This window comes from Chiroxiphia lanceolata, chromosome 1 (genome assembly GCF_009829145.1).
Source record: "Chiroxiphia lanceolata isolate bChiLan1 chromosome 1, bChiLan1.pri, whole genome shotgun sequence".
Taxonomy (NCBI): Eukaryota; Metazoa; Chordata; class Aves; order Passeriformes; family Pipridae; genus Chiroxiphia; species Chiroxiphia lanceolata.
In genome coordinates this window covers 120,332,024-120,351,895 of record NC_045637.1, presented here as the reverse complement: position 1 = coordinate 120,351,895, position 19,872 = coordinate 120,332,024, and the positions used below count along the sequence as shown (strand labels likewise).

The 19,872-nt window shown below is 39.4% G+C and overlaps 1 protein-coding gene across 9 annotated transcripts in view; it reads left to right on the top strand.

Annotated features, from left to right (window-relative positions):
- Positions 1–891: 891 nt before the first annotated feature.
- The window catches only part of WIPF3 (WAS/WASL interacting protein family member 3), a 35,726-nt gene continuing 16,745 nt past the window's right edge, over positions 892–19,872 (top strand). For 2 of the 9 annotated variants that reach the window (XM_032707192.1, XM_032707134.1), the window contains exons 1-3: positions 2,134–2,517; positions 3,719–3,795; positions 15,061–15,253. In XM_032707192.1, the coding sequence (XP_032563083.1) occupies positions 15,116–15,253 (138 nt within the window). In that variant the 5' untranslated portion in view covers positions 2,134–2,517; positions 3,719–3,795; positions 15,061–15,115. Of the gene's footprint in view, positions 987–1,215; positions 1,313–2,133; positions 2,518–3,718; positions 3,796–15,060; positions 15,254–15,576; positions 15,671–19,872 lie in introns of those variants that run through there. The other 7 variants (XM_032707151.1, XM_032707161.1, XM_032707143.1 and 4 more) reach the window with 7 other exon arrangements.

Below are 19,872 nucleotides of genomic sequence, written 5' to 3'. Positions count from 1 at the left end.
CAGAGGTGCCACAGCCCACTGTTGACTTTCCACCAACCTCAGGCTGACTGCCGTCGTTTGAATCCAAGTGACATTGATTTGTCTGGACCGCTTTATAATCGAGCAGGGCACTGAAAAACCCAATTTTACATTTCTACAACAAAAAAGGTTTTCCAGAGAAATCCAGTGAAGATGGGCCTGCCTCTCAGCCACTGGAATAGACCATCCAAAGGTTGACGGGCAGAGCAGAACCCATGCTAGGATTTTTAAGTTATTCAGCAGCATCCTCATTCCTGAGGCACTTGTGCATGACAAACTGGGGGTGCTCCATTCCTCCAGCTGTCCAGGAGCTCCCTTCGCAGCAAGTCCCTCACCCTGACAGAAACATGGAAGGCTCACTAGGGCGAGGCCATAACATTCCCATCTGCAAACAGCATTGTAATAAAGCCAGAAGAAAACATGATTTTTTTTTTCCCCCAGTTGTTTCTAGTGCACAATCTGGGGCACAAAAAACAGGGGACACAGCCAGCTCTGATCACAGGCCCTCGCGAGGCTGCTGGCCAGAAGCGGTTCGGCAGGTGGATGGGGTTTGGCAAGGGGACAGGGTAGTGGCATCTTTTCTCCGTGCCACGGGGCAGCATTTTGGTGCCCACGCGGACTTTTAAAAACAGCCCCGGCTCTGCCAAGGTACAAACACGTGGAAGAGTGTGCCAGGCTGCAGCTGGAACTTCACCCTCGCGCAAAAGCCGCCGCGCTCCCAAGGGTGGGGATAGAAGGTGGAGCCCGCGGGTGGGCGGTGTGTGTGTTATATTACTACTTTTAAAATAAGATATTTATTGTTATTCCCTTCTAAAGTCAGTGACGGGCTTTTTCCCCCCAAGATCTTAAGATTCCCCCCACCCACCCCCGCCCCTTCCCCCCGCCCCCCAGCCAGGGGAGGCGGGAGGCCGCCGTACCTGGCGCCCTCTGCCTGGGGAGGAGCCCCGACGGCCGCGGCCGCCGAGCAGGTGGGCACGGGGGGGGCAGCGCTGCGGCTGCCGAGGGTGGGGGTCCCCGGGGCCCCCGACTTGCCTCGCTGTCCGAGCGAGCCGGGAGCGCCAGGCTGGGGGCGCGGCGGCCGCCTCCCCTCCCCTCCGATAGCGGGGGCCGGGGCTGGAGCTCCCCCCGCGCCACGGGGACCGGGAGGACTCAGCGGACAAACTTGGTGCCGCGGCTCGTCCCCGGCCCCGGGCAGCGCCCGGCCGAGGGGGCAGGGAGGGCACGGGGTGGCGGGGACACCCGCGCCCCTGAGATGCGGTTACTCACGGCGGTGGCGGAGGAAGCGAGGCTGCAGGTCAGGCACAGCCTGTGCGTGGTGCTGCTCTTCTGTTTTGTCAAGCAGAGGAAAAATGGGTTGTTTTCAGGCGGCAGTGGATGGGAAGAACTTTTTTTTTCCTAGTTCTCGTCCTTGCAGTAGATGTACTGGAATAGGTCACCTGAGAAAACGGGGCTGAGCGATTGTAAAAGCTACTGTGAATTAAATACTTATGTACATACTGGAAGGGGAATGCTGGGGAAATGTTGGAAAGTTCTTAGAGGTGTAATAATAATTAACATGGATAAAATTGAGACTAAAATCTCGTCACTTTTGCATTAGCCTGTTGGCGCTAATGCAGAGCAGCAGGGAGCGTGTTGGTAAAAGATGTGAAGGGGGTGGTTGTTATTACTCTTTGGATATGCTCGGAGTTTGCAAAGGCATAGCAGCGGTGGGTTATGTGACAGCTTCCATCTCTGCGGTATGGAGGGAGGGTGGGTTTGTATCGCTCAAGATGTTAATGAATTTCAGAGTAGGAAGGACACATTAGACCAGCATGCCTTTGTGGTTTCTTTTGTTCTGAAAGTGGAATATTATTAAGTGAGGTTTCTGAAAGATAGCCAAATAAATCTGATTTAGGAGATAAGGCATTGGTATGAGATAAAGGTTGACGATTTCAACACAGAATGGGTTTTTGACAGTCTGAATTTATGGGCTAAAGTCTGCAAGTGCTCCTCCTGATTCAGACTGAATTTGTGATAACAGCGATACCTGGTTTTGCGCATGCTGCATGAATCAAATCGTTGAACTGCTTCCCGATACTATCAGTGTTTTCAGTTTCTCCGTCTGTATATCCAGCACAAGTTCCTGTTTATTTAACAACGTGCGTTTGTTTCATCACTTTTAACGTCTTCAGTTCGAGTACTTTGTACTGAAAGAGAAGCCACAGGGCAGATGATCACGGGAATGAATATAACTTTATTCTGTGATGGCAGTCAGAGCTCGGACACTTGTTAGGTATGTGTGCGTGGGGATGGTTCCCGTTCACTGCGTGAACCTGTGACCCAAAACAGTGTCCCGGCTGGAATGTGCAGGCGGTGCAGACGCTGCTGCCACCCACGGCTCGTACGGGACATTGCCCGGAGTGCAGTGGAAAGATTGAGTCTGCTTTGCCATCAGGTACCGGCTTCCATGTGCAAGATAACATATGAGAGGCTCAGTGTGGGACTTATAAAGCAGATTGTGTAAGTTTGTTTTGCTGAACTGATGGGATACTTTGGCTGTTTGGCTGTAGATGACGGGGACAAAATCTGGGTTAGATTCATAACCAGAAAGAATTCTGTAGGAGTGGATGCTCTTCCTGTCGAAGATATAGGTTAGGGAATGGGGCTTAGCAGCCAACATGCAACCACTCTTGATGTTATAGTGACATCATTATTAAACATTCTTAAGTGTTATTTACAACATCTTATTAATAGTGAGGCTCCAGTTGGCAAAGTGGCATACAAAATTTCACAAAAATGTAGATACATGTACCAGCTTGTGATAAGGATGAAACTTATTTTTCTTTATTAATCAAGGATAGATATTCTCTAAAGAGTGGAATGTATAAATAGTTTGATCAGCTTTGCATATAGGCTTTGGTTGCTTAGGGGCAGATGCAATGCTTATTTCATTAGCTGCAGTTCTCAAGTTACTGCTGGTTTGGATCTATTCCTGAAAATTATTGAGAAGCACTTGAAATTCAGATTCTGTGATTGTACTGCATTGAAAAAGGCAACATATTACTGTATTTATCAAGTCATGTAGTATAATACAAAGTAACTTGCTCTTTTTTTCTCTCTCTCCATCGGCACTTCCAAGAGGAAATATAATAAAGATACTGTAACATCTCAATTTCAGTTACTCCAGTAAGGGATGTACAATCAATGCTCGGACTCTGTAAATAATGACTACTAAATCTGAATTTGCAGAAAGTTGTTTTTTAACAACAAATCAAAACATAGCAGTGTAACATCTTGGTAATCACACCATAAAAGTCAGCAGTGTTTGATGAATGTCTTAATAGAACATAGCCAGATCCTCATAGATGCTCTTTTTACTTAGTAATTTTGTTGCTTTATGAGATCGGTGTTTTGGGAAACTCGTTGTCCTCTAAAAAGAAGACCTTGAATGGAAAACAATGTCCTAGACATAACAAATAGAAAAATATTTGCACATTTTAAGAGATAGATGTTAAGAGCTTCAAAGTAAAATAACATAATTTACTATTTTCTGTTATATTGAAAATATATATTAACTGATGTCAAGTATTAAATAGTTTAATATTAATATTTTAAAATATTTTACCTCCAAAGAGAAACAAATCAATGAAAAGATTGGTGTGAAATCTCTTTGTATGTTTGTTAGTCATCACTCTTCTATAAGAATTACAATATTTTTCAGAAGCATCTGCTTTTGTGGGAGCTTTTCTTCTCTGTGCTCAGTGACTGGGACAAGTTCAGTTCAGTCTTCAAAAGTAGGTGAGACTGGACAGGCTCAGTTAGCTCTCTTACCCCTGATTTTTATAAGTTACTGATCCTGGATGTGTGTGAGCATTTGCTGCATTATTATGTGGGTATATTCATGCAGTTCATGTAAGGTCTAATAAATGAGATCACAGATGAAAAGCTGAAGCTCTGGGAAAAATGATACTAGGTTCTGCTGTGCCAGAATAAAGATTCCAATCTTCTTTAGAAGATGTAAAATTAGTGTCTTAATAAACACAATAATTAAGTATAATATCTACTGAAGTCTTTTATCTAGAAGTCTTTGGTACTCACATTACACCGAGTTACTAGTGGTTGCAGTGCAGTTTTGAGATGCAGCTTTCTGTAATGCCTTTTACCACTGTTCTTATAGATCTTCCTCAATTAGTTTGTGTTCTTACACAAAGTAGTTACTGTCTTTGAAAGGCTGAAGCTTTCTGAAAAATGACTTATAGTGGCAAAACCTTAATGGTACTTCACAGTTGCATTTTCATCTGTGGTCATTCTGCATCAAGTTTGTCCAGTGGCTTTGTAGTCAGGGTGAACAGAGGTATAAACAGTGCAAACAGAAAAAATGTCCTTGGGGCTTCCAGGTTGGAGAGAAGGAGACTGTATTTTTAGACAAAATTGTATTTTTTTTTAATAACGCCCACCTTAATTTGATTTCTGAGGTCATCAAGTGGGCTTATTCAGTATTACATACATGGCAGCTGCCTTTGGATTGCTTTAAAACAATGTGAAACAGCTAAAGGATTTTCATAAGGTGTGAAAAGCATGTTTTCATGCCATGGTAATTGAGATAACAGCTGAAATGGATTTCACTACCAGAAATACCTCTCTCTCAAATAAGATCACACATGGAGAGCCTGATTCTTCTTTTCATTGACTCCGTGTCATCTTTCACTGCTGTTACAAAGCTCTGTGATTGAATGGTGTCATTTTGTAGCCAGTCCAGGCAGAGGAGAGCAACATAACAGCTATGTTATAGATATGGTATAAGTGATAAAGTGAAAAGCAGAGGAAAACTGGGCCAAAGGTCCCTGAAAGATTAAGTTCACTAAACATAAGAACAGAAAATTCAGCACGAAAGCACTTGCTCAGTCTTGACCCTGCTCTTGCAAGTGTCTGAGAAAACTAAAACTGTGTGTCTGCTCTTCTATGTAATGGATATGCTATATACTTCATTTACACTGTTGGCAACTAGAATATCTGCCTTGATAAATGGAAGTGTTGGCTAGAAATTGCATTGCTTCTGCTTGATTCATAAGAGAGGGGTAAAATGAACAAAGTGAATGAACAGGTTGAGAGATAATAACCCCTTTGTACTGGTCTCTTTCACAAGCTATACACAGGTCTGTAAATGACTGTTGTACCATTGAACTTTTTCCACTTGCTATATCATGTTTTCCTCTCTTCATTATATGTAACAAAAAAGGAAAAAAGAGGAGAGCAGAATATGGTACTGGATCACAAGGGAGATCTTGGGGTCTTTTGTTTCTCTTTCATATCCTCTTGTTTGAAAGGTATAATGTTATTGCTTTCCTAATTGTCACAGTTTTGTGCAAGGAAAAATGTATATATGTGAGTGCTACTGACTATACAAAATAGTCCTGACAGGTTTTGGGCTTTTGTCCAAGTCAGTTATGCTTTTTTGTATGCTAAAGAAGAAAAGAAATAACACCGTATCTGTTTAAAATCTATAGATCTGCTGGGTTAGTTGAGTAGACACATAAAGAAAATCAGGAGGTGCATAAAAGGCAAGCCAGGCTTACCTATCAAGAAAATGGACTGGGTTTTTAGCAACTTATTTTCAGAGGGAATGTTTGCTCCTCTTGGGGATGCGTGGATTGCTGCAAAAATATCTGTCAAATTCTGCCCAGGATTTGGACAGAAAATTGATTTAAGTGGTCAGTTGTGTGAGTGTGAACAGCTCATCACAAGTTAGTAATGTTACTTCTCTTGCTGTAGCTTGTATTTCCTTGAGTATTTTCAGAATTAAACCCTAAAGAACTGACCTTACTTCTACTGAAGATAAAGGAAAATTTATCATAAAAAAATAATAAGAGATGAATTAGTCCCTAAATTAGTAAATTGGCAGAGAGGGTGGAGAGTATCTCTGTAGTGTACCATGTGAGTGATGGATGTGGGGCCTAACAGGGCATTTAATGCAGAATGAAAGCCTTATTTAGCCTTGAAACTACTAAGTAGCAAGGAAATTATGCAAAAGCAGATTGTACAAAATATTCTTGGATCAAGTGATCATGAGTTTACATTGACTTAACAGTAGGACAAATGATGTAGTGCCATGTGGGGATACTTGAGCTTGCTCTGAACAAGCTGTACCAGGAGCTGTAAAGGCCTGGTGTAGCTGCAGAATGAGTATACTGTGGTTGCTTTGCTCCTTTCCTCTGCCCAGACTGTTTTACCTGGTTGTTTTTTCCAATACTTCAGTCTTTTATCCAATCCATCAGGTGGAGCTTTGCATATTGGCCTTAATACTAGCTCTAGTCAGGATATACCTCCTGATATCTCCTAGAATCATATTTCCTGTTGTTTTTAGAGCTGGATCAGCCTAGTTCTGCATTTCTTCTCTTTTTTCTCAGTACTAGCAACCTGTGCTGAACCTCTAGTATCATGCAGAATTAGGTACTTTTGTACCACGTGCTGTGTTTCTTTCGCCAGAGCAGATGACTCTACATTTTAAATGAAATGGCTTCTTTTGCCTTGCCTTGCATCGGCAGCAGGTGACATGTGAGGTGAATGGTGAGAAGGACAAAGACGGAGAGGAGTGGACAGGAGGAATGGAGAGACTGGTAAACCACTAGAAAAGAGGAGAAATATTCACAGTGAAATATAGAGGAAGGGCCAGATCCAGACTGAGCAAAGTGAAAGCTGGAGTCCAAAACCAGCATAAAACTTGACACCAGGAGTATTCACTCATTTCCGCTAATTCTGGTGTCAAGTTTTATGCTGGTTTTGGACTCCAGCTTTCCTTGTCTTTACCCTGCTTGGTCTGATGGTAGCAGATATCGGCTGCACTAGAAGAATCCTTGGAGTGGATTCTGATCTACCTGTTGAAAGAAGGAAAACTGTAGACAACCACTTTGGTCCTTTGTGTCTATGACAGACGCAAATGCAAAAAATACTCCACTGACATTAATCCCTAGAATTATTTTCCTTCTCCCAAGTTAGTTGAGTATTTTTGGATTTGTGGTGTTCATTGCTTATGCTATGTGTAAAGGTAGGTATCAATCTCAATTTCCTCTCTGAGTAAAATGACTTTCACAAAGAGTTACAGATTAAGTCCTTTAATAAGTCAAAGGGATGAATCTTCAATTTGGTAAAACTCATATTGTTTTTTTCTGAGAACTTTGTTTTATTAGCAATTCAGAACTAGGCCTACAAATCAAAACATCTTTTGTCAGGGATTTTTTTGTTGTTGCTGCAGTTGCAACTGCAATTTGTTGTTCATTGCACAAAGTGAAATTATTGACCTGAGTAAACGGATGTAAGTCTGGAAGTAGATATTTTGTGCATTGCCTTTAAAAACAGCTAACAATTTTCTGTACAAGAAGGCATATTTACACCTTCATGCACATAGGAAGTTTGACATCAGCTTTGACACTTAAGGGACAGTGAGAACACTTTGCATTGTATTTTTCAGAAGAATGAATTAGTTAAAATACAAAAAAAGCAGTATTATGATAGTGTAGCAAGCCTTCCTTAATACTGTAGGGGTTTATGTACATTTTACTTATAAGTATTGAAGCCTTACCCTGGTGTAAAGAATATCTAAGATGAAGATATCAACTATGTCATTGAAATGGAATAGTGGTTTCAAGAGGATTGACAGATAAGGGCATCTAAGTGAGAATGTACAAGCATGTTCAGAATTTATAGTTTAATTTCTTAGACTATTAGGGTTAACATTTTTAACACTGGAAATTGATTTTGAAGGGGAATTAAGTAATCACAACTTTGCTGAAAACCAGGATAAAAGCTTCCCATTCTTTCTTTGAGATGAGGATTTCCCCAGCAACTTATTCCTGCAGGTGACCAGATCATCATGTTTTACATCTCTTGTGAAAGACAATTTTCTCCTTATCACATACAGTGACCCTGTGCTGGGGCCTGATATTCATACTGTACAGAAAGGAAGAATGACTCATGTTGAATTTCAAGTTTCATTTTCCTTGCATTGCTGGTATTAGACTGTTCTTTAATCTGATAGGTATCAGCCTGACATGGCACACGTACAGGTTTCTACAGATTATTTTTTTCAAGATGGAAAGATGTGAAAACAGGATCTCTGATAAAACATCATATGGTTGAAACGGAAAATTTTAGAATTGTTTCAGACATGGATTTTTAAAGTCCTGTAGTCTTCCAATACCCACGTTTGCAAATTCTTTTCACTTGACTGGCATTTGAAAACAGTTGTTGAACTGTCTACAGCAAATATAGAAAAGCAAGATGCTTAATACTGCCTTGTTTGCATTTTCCATTTTGACACTAGCTACTTAATTGGAAAGCAGAACTTTCTTCTGTTGAGGGAACTGGTTAGAAAACATGAGGATATCTTTTGGTGAAAACCATTCTGTGTGTACAGGTATACTTTTCAAATAATTCTATATTATACAAATTATAGTGAATTAATTTATTAATAACTATAAAGAAATGTATCATTAATAGTTATGCGAAAACATACTATTTACTTGGCAGAGGCTGAAAAACTTGCAAGTGTTAACCTGGAGCATCAAATTGCCCTTTCTGAGAGAGCTCAAGTGCTGTGGACACTGAAACTCTTGAGGAGTATAATAATAACAGTTGCCTTCAGAATGTGGCAGTGACTTTGAACTTCCACTGAGCTTCACTTTCTCTAGCTTAGGCTAATGATTAACTTTGCTAATGACTGTATATCAAATTCACCATTGTTTGTATAACTGGCAGTGAAACAGGCCATGTCTGCTTTTGCATGGATGATACGGTATTCATTTCAAGGAAACCCTCTGTATAAATTGTTTCCTTTGCGAAGTTATGTCTTTGTGAAAGTCCTAATTGCTTCTAATTTACCTCATTTGTCTTTGGACTCTTCAATTTCAGGTTAATGCTACAACAGGCAAAATGTATTTTTTCTTTGTGTGTGTTGTTCTTTTCTCTTCCTCCTTATTTAAAGGAGGATGACGAATTCTCTTATTCAGCTCCCTTACAACAATCAATCTTCTATGACAGATCCCCATGGAGCAGAGGAAGCTACACCCTGAAATAGTCATTATAGGGATGTGAAGTCATCTGCACAGCTTTGCCTCTGAAGGGAGGTTTGTCAAGGCACAGCACTTTAATTTCTGGTCTCAGCACCATAGGGATCTGCAGAGATCTGCAGAGATCTGCCCACAGCACACATTGAAGCAAGGTGTCCCCAGATTCCTGTAATCTCTGCTGCGGCAACCCCGGACAGTTTGTTGCAGTGTTATCAGGCTCCTGAGAGAATAGGAGTCATGCTGGGTTTTTTTTAGGCAGAAAGGGGGTGCAGCCCTTAGCTGCATTAAGCCTGGTGGAAATAGTCCAAGATGAGATGAACTTACAGTCCTTGGCTTAAATTCAGGATACTGCTACGTGCTGTGAGACAATCCTACAGACCCTGTGTAGACTAATGCTGCTTAAGAGTGTTTCATCAGGTATTTAATGGAGGAAGAGCCCTCAAGGTTTGTACATTTCTGAAAAAGCCAGATCCTGCCTTTAGTTGCAGTGGCGTAAATGGTGACTGAGAGCAGAAATTTCTCTCAAGTTGTATACAATTCAGGTACTGTCTAACAGATGGTGAAAGGCAGGAGTTTTCTTAGTCAGCCATAGGAATAAACATGTGAAAGTTTAAATATACATATAGTAAGGTAGGTATGTATATGAGTATTTGCCTTTCTTCTCTAAAAGAAGGTTCTAACAGTTTGACACTTCTGCACTGCTCTTGAGTGTCTCAAATACAGCAGAGACTATCGAGGTTTTTGTGAATGGGGTTATCTTTGCAGGGCAGAAAAGAGACAGGATATTCAGAGGTATTGATTCTTCCTTGTTAAGTTCTCTACACACAAAAAGTCGTTCACACTAAAAAGAAGAAATAAATGTAGCATCCAATGCTTAAAAATTAAATTATTTGATTCTGTTATAATTACAGTCTAAACCAGCTCATTCCAAACAGAAGCTTTATCCAAGTCATTTCCAGTTGTGTGATATGACAGCAGGATAATTGATTTGTGTAACACACATCTATTGTTCTGGGCTTTTTCTCTGTATCAGGTGTTGTACTGTCTTTAAAAGATCTGTACTGTCTTTAAAAAATCACTCGTACCAGTGATTTCAGCTTTTACTCAGTGACATTTCACAGGAGCAAACAGGGACAGAGTTAGGCTAGTTGTCTACTTTTCAGGTCATGAAAGTGAAACAGATGCTTATTGATGCTATTTTTTCACATGTAATTTTTAAATTATTTTAGTCTTCTGTTAAAAGGCAAGGACTTAAAAGCTATACCTCAGAACACTACTGTTAATGAGGAAACCATATTTGTTTATATAAAAGCTAGTTAAAAGATAAAACCAGACTTTGTGGTCTACTTTTTGCCTTCAGTTTTTAATCAAGAAAATAAGACCAACAGATAAGCTTTCCTGCACACCTTTGAAATATCTATGCCAGCCTTCACTTTGAAGGAAGAAAATCTGTACATTTCCCCAAAGCTGTATTACCTACCTCAGGGCGTGCAGCTGCAGTGATTGCAAATCCAGTAATAATGAATCAATTATTTTACAGTCCTTTCTCTAAATTGATTAAAAGGGTCCCATTTTCAGTTCCAACTGTGTGTTGTTTTGTGCTACTGACTATACCACCTAAAGACCTAACGACTTTACTAATTTAAAAAATGCTACTAGTTAAGAGTTAATTTTGTGTATAAATGCATTTTTGTGTTTAATTTTTGTGTATAATTGGGATTTATTTTTTTTCCTCTGTCTTTTCCTCATCTATACATTGTAATAAACTGAAGATACAGCTGTTTCATGCCTTCACTTTCCACAATAGGTAAAGGTATTTTAGAATAGTTTTTGCAGGCAGACCTATGGTGGTTTTGCTGCGTGTCACTGTGGCAGGAGACATGTGAGCTGCTGTCCAAAAACCAGTGTTTCTTAATGTGGCTCTGTGCTCCCAGCAGGACTTTGTCTTAGTGTGAGCCCAGGACTGGGGTTGTGGCAGTGATACTTCAGGAGGAGACCTTTGGGAAGTGCTTGGATCAGAGCTTATGTACATCTGGTAGCTGGGTAAAATGAGACCAAATCTACAGAAAAGCTTAGAAAGAGGTTTTGTGTTTCCCACAGGTAAATCCAGCACAAGACTTGAGAGCAGTCCATGAAGAAAGATCTACACCTCCTATGTCTTGTCTGATCCTTCAAAATTATAGTCTGGGTGAAGACTTTATTTGGGCCTATAGAAATCAGGCCCTTGGGCTGTACATTGAGGACTGCACTGTGGTTCTTAAACCCAGCTGTTATTCAAGCAAGGACTGTGTGAACATGCAAGAAATTATCTGTGACGCCTGAAATTACCAGTTTTAGAATTATCCTTACCAATAGAACAAAAGAAGACCAGCTGTTTTGAGATCAGAGAATAGTAAGAATGTTTGCTGACTGATGAGAAGTTCACTGACTTGTGAGAAGTAAAACATCTCAAAAACTATAACAAGTCCTTGTAAATGTATATCTGAATTACAGTTCTTATATTCCACAAAGCTGATGCTGAGGAGTAGGAGAAACCATTTTGCTTAGAACAATGTAGAATCATCTGCAGTGGAGTGCAAATGGGATCAAACTGAGAGAAGAAGAAATTAGGCTGTGTGTCAGGCATTATGAACTAAGAGTTATTTGACTGTGAAAGAGCTTCCCAAGGGAAATAATACAAGCCACATTATTTGGGACACCTAAAATTAGACTTCAGAAAGCACTAAAAAAAAGTGTACAACCTTGCTTTTGTAGGGAGGTGGACTAGAAAAGGCAGGGTTTGGGATTTTCTTCTTTTTTTTGCAATTAATTCTGCAATTGTTGGGCCTGATTCTGTTCTGTGGTGTTTAAGTCAAGCTAAGATTTACATTGCTTCTTGTCTTAGCAAACTGAGGCTAAACACATAGGTTTCTCCCTTCCACCTATTGCCGACTTTCGAAACTATATCTTTTCATTTCTGTCCCTCAGGGACAGTTCAGATCCTGCTCTTCCAATCATAAATATGTATATTTAGAGCAGTGGAGAAAGCACATTGCCTTAAGGATCTTTTTTGACATTTCCCTCTTGTCTGGCTCTTATCAGACATTAGAACTGATCAATGTGATATTCCTTTCTCTTTTTTGATTCAGAATTTATTTAGCTTATAATGTGCAAAACCATAACCTCAGCATGTTCTAAAGTTATTGTGTGAAATTGCCAACAGAATGAGAGGAGAAGCAAATGAAATATGACCTTTAACCAAGGAACAAAGGCCTCCAAGTAATGTGTGTTGACACACTGAAAGTGTTGTAGTCTTCTCCATAATTTTCTTTCAATACAAACCACTTGAGATAGCTGCAGTAATACAAAAGAGGTTCTCATAGCAAATCCTACATATTAAAAATTGTAGATCGTGCAGTTATGACTAAATCCTAAGAGTCAGTTGTTTTTTCTTGTAAGTTAGCTTGAAGATGCCTGCCTTTATTGACATAAAGTGTCTACTTCTGAGAGTGGCTGCACTCCTTTCAAAGCCCACTTGAACAAAGAGAGCCCTTATGTGGAAAATGGTTCTTCATTGTGTAGGCAATACCCTGCAACAGTTGTGGTATAAAAAGCATGACTTCGCCTGTGTGCACAAAAGCATGCCAAGGTCAGGACATCAAGCCTCTGAATTTGTGGTAAGAGACAAAAGAAGGCACATATGCAGAATTTTCTGAAAGATAGATCATTTGTAGAGGATTTGAAACAGCATGGGAGGAAATCTCTACAGTGTCTAGAGCATCTCATTCGAGGGTTGTTTTTTACTGCTCCCTGAAATGCATTTTCTCCTGCTGTCACTGGACAGGAGGATTCAGGATATGGGAGTAGGATACAGGGTGAACACTTCCTCTGCACTGAATAGATGGTCACACAGTTTCTAGTCCTGGAATTTAGGCTGCATGGTTTGGAAGAATAGGTGCTGGGGCAAGGACTGGTGGAGAGGCAGCTAGAAAAGTCACCTGATGGCATTTCAGATAGTAACTTCTAAATACCAAGATCTGATTCCCATTTCCTTTCTCTCACTGCTGCTTGCCTCCAGTGTGCTTTACCTCCTGCTGCCATGCATGTGGTCTGCCACAGAAGCGTGGGTTGTATTTTTTTTTCTAATTTGACTAGGAGCATATTTCCCATTCTAAATCCTTAATGAAGACAAAAGGCCTGTATTGCAGGGTAGGAAGATACTAACCCGAAACATATTATTAGCTGGGAAGACTCATTCTCCTTATGTCTGTTTTTGAATGGCTTAACTGAGGGAAAGAGAGATCTTCTGTTAATGGATTTTTGAATAGGGCAACAATGATGGTGGAACGGTGGAGACACTGTGATGCCAGCTTTCTTGGAATGTTTCCTTAAGCAGTTATTAAAGTGATTGTAACCAATTCTGTTAAGGATCAGGGTGCTTTGATATGTTAGTCCCTTGCATAGCAATCTCTCGAGGGAGGAAGCGAGCGTTTCACAGACTCCACGTTTCATCTCCCACAAAGTATTTTACAAGATACAGCAGAAGGAAAATACTCAGGTATTATCTGGATATTGTTCACATACACTAAGTAGGAAGTGAACATTTTAGCTTCATTGCCTCTTCCAAACTATCCCTCTAACAAAACAGCCAGGTATTCTCCTGAAGACTGCAACTTGCCTCATTTCTATGTTGTCTTCTCTGCTGAACTTTTCTAGATTTAACTTTTGTGCCTCCTCCTTATACTGGTGATTCTGGATAAGCATAAAGTGCATGCTTTAAAAAATGAAGGGAAAAACGAGGGGAATAGGGCCTGGGAATTGTAGTCCTTTCAACTTAACATCAATTTCTAGTAAAACATCAAAATGAGAAAAATGTTTTGAAACCCTTGGAGAAGACAGGAAAATGAATTCTCATCTATGGAGATGCGTAAAGAGCAAATCTGTCAAACCAATGTAATTTCTTGCTAAAATAAAGCCTTGCAGAAAGGAAAGATATAGCAGATGTCATATTTTGCATTATTGTAGGGCTTTTGACACCATTTCACATGACATTATGAAGAGTCTCAGAAGATAGTCATGACACAATGGATGTAAAACTATATGTAAAACCATATTCAAAGAGTCCAAGAGTCACTAGCAAAAGAATTTACCAAGTATGGCTTGCAGAAAGCTCTCTTTGGCACTGCCTAGGACTTTCACTTGCAACTTTACTGATGAAATACAGGAGTTGCTTGTTAACTTTACAGATGAGTAAGAGGGGATGAAGTCATGCCAAGGGCTGGGTTAGAGATGAAAATCAGTGAGTGATGCGCTGTCATTCTGCAGCAGATTTAAAAGAAAAAAAAGCATATAGCTTTTTCATGAATATATGTGTCTGTTTTGTCAGTGTACTAAAGAATTGTGAAAAGTTAACATCTAAAAATGGCAAGAAAAACACAGATTCTAAATGTCTGGTCCTTACATGCTATAATTTGGTAATGGAAGCTTTCATTTGTATAATGATTTCTTCATTTATTATTCAATCATTGGGGGGAGTCCCTCTTTTTTTTCTTTTTTTTCTTTAAACACTGAGCAAGTCCACTGAACCTTATAAATTTCCTTACTCTGTTGTTAGAGCAGCAAACCTCTGGCATAAAAGTCAACAGAGTTTTTGTCCCTGCAGGAGTGTCTACATGTGGTTGGCTGTGATTTGTTCTCTGCGGAATTGCGTTTCAGGGCCATGGGCTAGATTAAGGCAAGACATAATAGTTAAAGTTGGACAGGCTGGCATCTATGTGTTTGGTACTCATGGCACTTGTCCAGATCTATGAGCTTGCTCTTTAGATGAATGTTGTCATCAGATAACTGTAATGAGGCTGTTCGTACTGCATTTTTGGAAGCAGTGCAGTATAAAAGTCTTCAGTCTGCCGAGAGCTAGATATTTGGCCAATCTTCAGCTTGTAGTGTATAAACACATTCATCTTTGTTTTTTCTTTTTATTCTTCCCACTTTTCTTTCTCCTCCCTTCCTTCTCCTCAAGGACATAGATTTTGGCTATATTTTTCATAGTTGCGTGAAGACAGAAATCTGAACAGATGCCTGTGCCACCACCGCCACCACCACCTCCTCCTCCACCACCTCTACCACCCTCTGGAGGGCCCCCTCCACCACCACCTTCTGGAGGGCCCCCTCCACCACCACCTTCTGGAGGGCCCCCTCCACCACCACCACTGGTAAGACTGACTTTTTATTTCTATTAGGAAAAGCTTAGCTATAGTAGCCAGCTCGGAGCCCACAGGATTTTGGCATGGATATTCACATCCATACCAAATACCTGGGGCAGATGCTTGTTTTGCTGGCATTTGTTCTTCTGTTCATTACAGCAGTGGTCTCTAAAGTGATGTGTGTGAGATGACTCATTAATGTGCAGGAAGAAAACACTAGAACTTCTGTCATGCTCGTGTATGATTTATAAATAAATAAACATATGTATACTGGGGTGCATGCTCAAGATTTCTTTTACTGTTGGGGTACAGGATCAAAACATTTGGAAACTATTGCATTATGTGAAAATATGGTGAGAATTTAACATTTATGAATACTTCTCCTGCCACAGGGAATTCATTTTTGTAATGGTAATATGCAGGGTGGTAAGTATTAATTTCTTCATCCTCTTTCTTACAGTTCCTATTAAGACTTACAGTGTTCAGCTGTAGGTTTTGCTCTTTCTAGCACACGCTGTCTTCTTGGGGACAGAGCACAATATGCTTTTGTACATGTGCAGGAACAATTACTGCTTGTAACAGATCATTACTGTGTGTGTCATGAAGTAGAACATGTGCCTTGCCAGCATGTTTGCAATAAGACAAGGATTCTCTGAGTGGACCTTCAGAGTATTACATTTTCATACCTTCACAATCAATTCTTGTGCCTATGGTAAAACACGTTTAAGTACTTTCTTTTATTCTGCAATCAATTGGGCATAGCCTGTTTCTGCTTTGAAACTCTTAAGACTGTTTTTGAAACAGTAAAACCTGGCATAGTTGTGTTCAAGTCATAAAATCTTTTCTGACTTTTTTTCATATATTTTTCTGTCACTGCTGTACTTATTTGCAGGGTATGTTAGTCCCTGTAGTAAAACAGTACATGGTACTTCAGCTGTAATTCTAGCTTTTTTTTTTTTTTAAGAACTTCATTTCTCTGTTGCATTTCCTGGCATCTCTGCCTGTTTTGTTCCCAGGAAGGTCTGTTGATTTTGTTTGATAATGTTCATAATGCTCTCATGTCATCTTTTTTTCCAGAAGGAGGTTTCCTTGCATATTGCTCTCTGCTACTTTATAGGCTGAACCATTCTGTAAAACTCTCCATGAGTTGTGGAGATGAAGAAGAGGAATATAAAGACAGCAAATGAAATAAGCAGTGTTTGATTCTTTCTAGTATTCAGTTTTAACTTTGGCACCATGAGCACTGTTTTCAATTAGCAATTCTTCTGGGCTGGTACACAACCTATAGTTAAATGCTGAAATAAGTGGGCTGCATATTGTGAACAGCTTAATGTTCACAGCTGCAATTAAAGTCAACAGAAGCTGCAAATGTTCTTATCCTAAAGAACTGAACTTCTTAAAGTATCTAGAGACATTTTTAGACTCCTAACATATGCCAATTGTGAATGACTTGGGAAAGCTAAGAGGACCCCTAAGGACCACTATGAACAAGTTTGGGGTTGTTTGTTTCTCCTCCTTTTCTAAAACCACTACCATGATAGGGTTTTGGTACAAGAAGGCCTACTTTCATATGTTAGTTAGATCATTCTGTTTCAAGTGGGGTGATCTGTGCATAAAATACAGACAGTTTAGAGTCAGTTTTATCTTGGTGATACGATACAAACTAAATGTATTTCTAAATAATGTCTGATATTAAAATAATCTAAATAAATCTAAATAATGTCTAATATTTTAGTAAGTGTTAATACTAAAAAGAGCACATGAACCAACATAAATAATTAGTAAAGTAATATGGCAGAACATTGTTTTTTCTGTAACAGCAAAATGACCTTTCCCTGTCAAAATTGAATGAGAGACAGGATCTGAAATCTGCCTGGTGAGTTCAGCAAAAGCACAGTGTGTCAGCTCTCTAGCTGGTGCCAAGTTACAGAGTAAAATCTTACAGTTGGGGAGTCCACGAACACTTGCTACAGACCCTATTTTCTTTTACTAGAAAGCTCTTTTCTAGAAATTGGCATCTGTATTTTACAATTGCTAAGCTGCCCAGCTGTTGTTACAGCTGTTAAATTTACCATTGGGGGATGAAAAAAGGAAAAATTTTAACAGGCATGTAGCTTTAAGGAAAACCTTCAAACCAAGTAAGTATTGTTTGGCCAGCAGCTGGAAAAGTTCCAAAGTAAACAGCACTGTGATTTTTATTATACTAGTACAATTAAACCAGAGTAACATTTACATGTTAGCAATTAAAAGTTAGGTTTGAATTTCACTTCTGATATGCAGGTGAGCCACTAGTTTAACTTACTTGATTTATGTTAAAAGAAAAATGTCTGTGTGTAGGGCGGAGTTCTAGAATCCTGTCATTTTGCATGGTACCCTTGCAGGGGTACCGTAGACTTGTCTTGCTTTTCTAGTTATGGATAATAACCATACTTTCCTCTTGCTTTCATTATCAAGAGATTTTTAGAAGATGTAGTTCCCACATTATGTTTTTCTCTGCACATTTTCTTTGTGAATATTGTGAGCCACGATCCCAAATAATTTTGCAGTCTTTACTTTGTGGAAATTCTAAGCACTGTTGGCACTTAACTTTTTTTTTCTGTTAACTCTTTCTTAAGGTAGAATAAAGTTAGGTTCTTTCCTACTGTTTTCTAAGATTTTTTGGACTTGCTGATGTTCTGTAAGTACTTGTACTGAATTCTGCTCACAAAATTTGTTGCAAGGCAATACTAAAGTGAATTGGAGATGGTATTTAAGACATGCTAGGAGCCACCTGTGCCTAACAGCTGAAAAGCTGTTAGAGCAAACTTAGAAGAAAATAAAGTGGATTTCACAGGAGGGAATACTAGGGTATCTGCCATAGCAGATGTAGGTGGCTGAGTCAAAATGTAAATATAGCTAATTGGATTAATTGAGTGTGTCTTCAAATGCCTGCCTTCAGGGGGTCATAGATAAAGATGAGAGAGATGAGTAGGCAGAATAAAACTGTGCCCTAGTGTGTTTTCTGGCACTGGCTTATAGAATTCAGATCTGTTCTTGTTCACTTTTCCCCTCTCCCTTAATAAAGGAGACTTGGAAATGAGGCATTAATGTGTTTGTTCAAAAGCTGTTTCAATTTATGGGCATGTGTGTGTCATGTAAGGTGAGTTTTTTAATAGGGTTTTTTAGTTGTTTTAGGGAAAGAGGGTGGTGTGGTTAGAGTTTTTTAAAGCTTTCTGCTAATGAAAAACTTCTTTTTATTCCCCCTCTGTTTCTTTTAACACTCTTGTCTTTTAGTTTGGCATATGGCATCCTGGTTAGTTTTGGTTTGTCATACTTTCTGGAGGAGGCGCCACCACTGAGACTGATTAAAAGTTTTCTTTTCCTAATTTCCCAAGAAAAGCATCAAGAGAGAATTTTGCTTTGATAAACCATGTTCACTTTTCATGTGCAGTGAAGGCTGCTCACTGCCGTGTAGCCTGCACATATATATATGAATTCCTAATGCTAAGATCAGTCATCACCTATTAAAATGTTAATGTTGAAGGAAGCGTGGATGTGTAGCAGCCCTGCTGGGTTGTGCCTTATTCAGAGAAGATGTTTGTTTAATGATTCATATGTTTGTGGAGTTTAGGAAAACACTTCTGTTCTCTTTAGAATTGTTATTATTAAAGTCTTAGCATAGAAATTAACCCCCAAAATCACAACGAATCAGATGGTTAAAGCCAATAAAGTGGCACCAGGTGTTTATTTGCTGCCTTATGGCACATTGAAAACTAGTACAGCAGGAGAAGAAAGGAATATACTTACTTTGGTGATAGAAATGTGAAACTCGAAATAATGATGAATGCTAGACTGGCATGTAGATTATTCTTAATGATTACCTCATTCTTATTTAGTTAAAATTAAAAAAAAAAATTGAATTACTGTTGTCAGTGTTTGCGAAGTTTGTTATTCTGATCTTATTTTCTACTCTTGTAATAAGAAATTCAGAAAAGCAATTCATCATGATATAACACTGTGATAAATGCCTAATTTACACAGAGGAAGGATTTCCAAGGCTCAGAAAAACATCACCAGATAGTGTTCCTTTTGCGGAGAGGGGGAGGGTTGGTTTTTTCTCTCCTTCGTGCAGCTGTTAAGAATGCAAACCTTGCTGAGCTGTTTCCTTCAATCTTCCCAAGAAATTCAGAGAGCTCCAGTGTTTATCTGAAGTTGTGTGGGAGTTGGTTTTGCTCCTATGACATTTAGCACTACTGTTCTGTGGAAAGAGAACAAACAACATATGTAAAACATCCTGGCTGAAGATAATGATGATTTATGGTATTTTGATTTGGTCTTGCCAAATATAGTATGAGAGAATGTGTGCATACGCATAAATGTTTGGGCATACTTGCTAATTATTTATTGTAAAAATTAAGGTAATTTCTCAAGTTTTCATTCAGAACCCTAGACGTGCAAGTGTAATACTGAAAGAACAGAATCATGCATGGTGCCAATTACAAAATATGTAGAAATGTGTTTACTAAAATTTTATGTGAGCCGTGAGTAAGGTGATATTTATTACTTTGTCATGGAGTTCCTAGGCCAGGAGGTACTAAATCAAAATGTTTATTGCTGATAGGTAAAACAGACTGGAGTGAGAGGGAGTG